Consider the following 3,320-nt stretch of genomic DNA (forward strand, 5'->3'; position numbering starts at 1 on the left):
GCTAACGTTAGCTTTAGCCATCTATTTCTAATAGTTTTTTCATAGGCTATAAACAGAGGTGGTATAAGTATATATATATTGTACTTGAGTAAAAGTAGAAGTACTCAGATCTTGTTCTTGAGTAAAAGTAGAAGTACTCAGAGTGTAGGAATACTCTGTTACAGTAAAAGTCCTGCATTCAAAATGTTCCTCAAGTGAAAGTAGAAAAGTATTCTCATCAAAATATAGTGAAAGTAGCGACAGTAAAAGTAGTCATTGTGCAGATTGGTCCATCCATCCATCTTCTCCCGCTTCTCCGTGGTCGGGTCTCGGAGGTAGCAGTTCCAGCAGAGAGCCCCAAACTTTCTTTTCCCTGGCCACATCAACCAGCTCTGACTGGGGGATCCCAAGGCGCTCCCAGGCCAGAGAAGAGATATAATCCCTCCACCTGGTCCTAGGTCTACCCCTTGGTCTCTTCCCAGCTGGACGTGCCTGGAACACCTCCCTAGGGAGGCGCCCAGGTGGCATCCTAACTAGGTGCCCGAACCACCTCAACTGGCTCCTTTCGACGCGAAGGAGGAGATTGGTCCATTTCAGAATAATATATATGATATGTTTTATAATGATTGATCATGAAAGTGTTCTCAAAGCTGGTAAAGGTGCAGCTAGTTTGAATGCCCCTGTGTGCCTTTGTATACTGCAGGGTAGCTTGTGGATTTACTCCAGGTGGAACTAAAGTCTGATTTAACACTTGATTATATTTCACATCATTCATCCACATCTGTGAAGTAACTAAAGGTATTAGATACATGTAGTGGAGGAGAAGTACACCATTTACCTCTGAACTGTAGTGGAGTTAAAGTACACAGTAGTAAAGTACAAGTACCTCGAAATTCTACTTAATTACAGTACTTGAGTAAATGTGCTTAGTTACTTTACACCAGTGCTTTTAACTGATGCGTTTACACAGTTGCTGTTGTTGCTGTTGTTGACAAACATAATGCTAGTTTGTTATTGATTAACATCAGTTTTCATTACATGACTTCCAACTGAAGGCATTATGAAAAGAAGACAGAAACAAATAGTGGTGAATCGAGGATTAAGTTCTGTAGAAATTGGTAGAATTGTTTACTTTTGCCACATTTTATGGATTTAGTTTTGTATAGTTTCGTGTCATTAAGAAAACCTCATTAATACACGTTTTTTAAATGACAGCTAAGCTACAAACCACATAAACAAAGCGTTAATTCAGATATAAATCTTACCTCGTTATATTATCAGAGTACGTCAGTAACAGCTTCGCCGCGTCCAGAAAGACTTCATCTGAATTCTCACATAAAGTCGTGACTGCTGGAGAAACAGACATCTTTATTACACAAACCGACAGTTTTCACAAGCTGAGCTAACGATGCTAACAATGCTAATAGATATTGGGGTCCCTTTGGGGTTTTAGGTGACTTATCAGCGCCTGAATACGTGTTTATAGTTTAAAAAATACGTAAAATAAGACTTTCTTCTCCCTGCTCTTTTCCATCATGGCCTACAAACACTGCGTAAAGTGTACATGTGTTTTATAATAATTGCCATGAGTGTAAGAAACTAATAACTACATATACGCGCTAAACCAATCAGTCGTTCAGAATTGGTACCTATAAGCATTTGTAAGGCAGTTTGAAGGATAAACTCGTTTATTTTCTTTGTTATTGGATTTATTAACAATTCTCAGGTAACTTTGAAGTAGTGTTTGGCCGAGTAAGTAACACACGTATGTTTTTGGAGGGTATTTCAATTGTATCTGTGTGCATGAATCCCTGTTATACAAACGAAACTACAAGCTAACTGTATAGACATGCGTGACTGTGAAAAGACTGTCATTAATATGACTATAAGAGGGGAGTGTTAGCTTCAGGGTTATCTAATCAAAACTTAACTTAGGGAGAGCCTCAGACAAAGTATACAGCCTGTTTGTTTTTAAGAGCAACCAGAATAATAGAGAGAATTTTGTGTTTCCTGCAAATCTACTGACACTTCATTCCTGTAGGTGGAGCCAATAAACCTCACAGAAGAAGAAGGAAACCTTTTAAAGAAGCAGCATGTCTGCTCTGTCACTTTCCAGCAGGACTAAACTCCAGCTGAGACCTCACAACATCCGGGTCCTTCTTCAAAAATGTTTCAGTGTTTCTCCAAACCAAGACTCCAGACACTGCAGCTCTGGAACGCAGAAAAGGAGGGTTGTGATCACTGGGATTGGGTTGGTTTGTCCTCTGGGAACAGGAACTACTTTACCCTGGGAGCACTTGATTAAGGGACATAATGGGATTGTGGCTCTCACCTCAGAGCAGTACAGAACCATCCCCTGTAGAGTGGCTGCTCTGGTGCCCAGAGGAAAGGAACCGGGGCAATTTGAGGAGGAGAAGTTTGCATCTCGAGGGGAAATCAACAGCATGTGTCCGGCTACTGTGATGGCACTTGGAGCCGCTCAACTGGCTCTGGAGGACTCCGGTTGGACCCCGACGACCACAGGTGGGAAATAGTGGAGTGCAAATACTTCGTTACTGTAATTAAAGGTCACCTATTATGCAAAATCCACTTCTTCTTGTCTCTTCTACATCAACATGTGTCCCCTCTTCTTCATGTCTCTTCTACATCAACATGTGTCCCCTCTTCTCCATGTCTCTTCTACATCAACATGTGTCCCCTCTTCTCCATGTCTCTTCTACATCAACATGTGTCCCCTCTTCTCCATGTCTCTTCTACATCAACATGTGTCCCCTCTTCTTCTTGTCTCTTCGACATCAACATGTGTCCCCTCTTCTTCATATCTCTTCTACATCAACATGTGTCCCCTCTTCTTCATGTCTCTTCTACATCAACATGTGTCCCCTCTGTGGAAAGAGACTGAAAGATTCAGGAACAAAGATTCTCTCTTTTTGTCCTGATCCATTTCTATAAAAAACCTGTCTGAAAATGAGCTCATCAGATTTTGGCCACTTTATGATGTCATAACAATGTTTAATTTTTTATAATAGGGGACCTTTAAGTCCATGTTTCTGGTATCAGTACTTTACTCCAATACTTACTTTTCTGACCACTTTTTACTTTGACTTCAGTTCTTACATGTTGAACCCAAATACCTGTACTTTCTACTTCTCACATGTTGAACCCAAATACCTGTACTTTCTACTTCTCACATGTTGAACCCAAATACCTGTACTTTCTACTTCTTACATGTTGAACTCAAATACCTGTACTTTCTACTTCTTACATGTTGAACACAAATACCTGTACTTTCTACTTCTTACATTTTAAACCCAAATACCTGTACTTTCTACTTCTTACAT

At 40.3% G+C, this 3,320-nt stretch overlaps 2 protein-coding genes across 3 annotated transcripts in view; both read left to right on the top strand.

The window, feature by feature from the left end:
• Positions 1–2,033, top strand: part of LOC104960823 (peptide-N(4)-(N-acetyl-beta-glucosaminyl)asparagine amidase-like) — a 6,781-nt gene extending 4,748 nt beyond the window's left edge. Inside the window, exon 6 of the mRNA XM_010788988.1 lies at positions 2,021–2,033. Within this exon, the coding sequence (XP_010787290.1) occupies positions 2,021–2,033 (13 nt within the window). The remainder of the gene's footprint in view (positions 1–2,020) is intronic.
• Positions 1,621–3,320, top strand: part of oxsm (3-oxoacyl-ACP synthase, mitochondrial) — a 13,962-nt gene continuing 12,262 nt past the window's right edge. Inside the window, exons 1-2 of one of the 2 annotated variants that reach the window (XM_010788981.1) lie at positions 1,621–1,731; positions 2,021–2,502. In XM_010788981.1, the coding sequence (XP_010787283.1) occupies positions 2,073–2,502 (430 nt within the window). In that variant the 5' untranslated portion in view covers positions 1,621–1,731; positions 2,021–2,072. The remainder of the gene's footprint in view (positions 1,732–2,020; positions 2,503–3,320) is intronic. The other variant, XM_010788982.1, reaches the window with a different exon arrangement.

This window comes from Notothenia coriiceps, unplaced genomic scaffold, assembly GCF_000735185.1.
Source record: "Notothenia coriiceps isolate Sejong01 unplaced genomic scaffold, NC01 NC01_scaffold00032393, whole genome shotgun sequence".
NCBI classification, from domain to species: domain Eukaryota; kingdom Metazoa; phylum Chordata; class Actinopteri; order Perciformes; family Nototheniidae; genus Notothenia; species Notothenia coriiceps.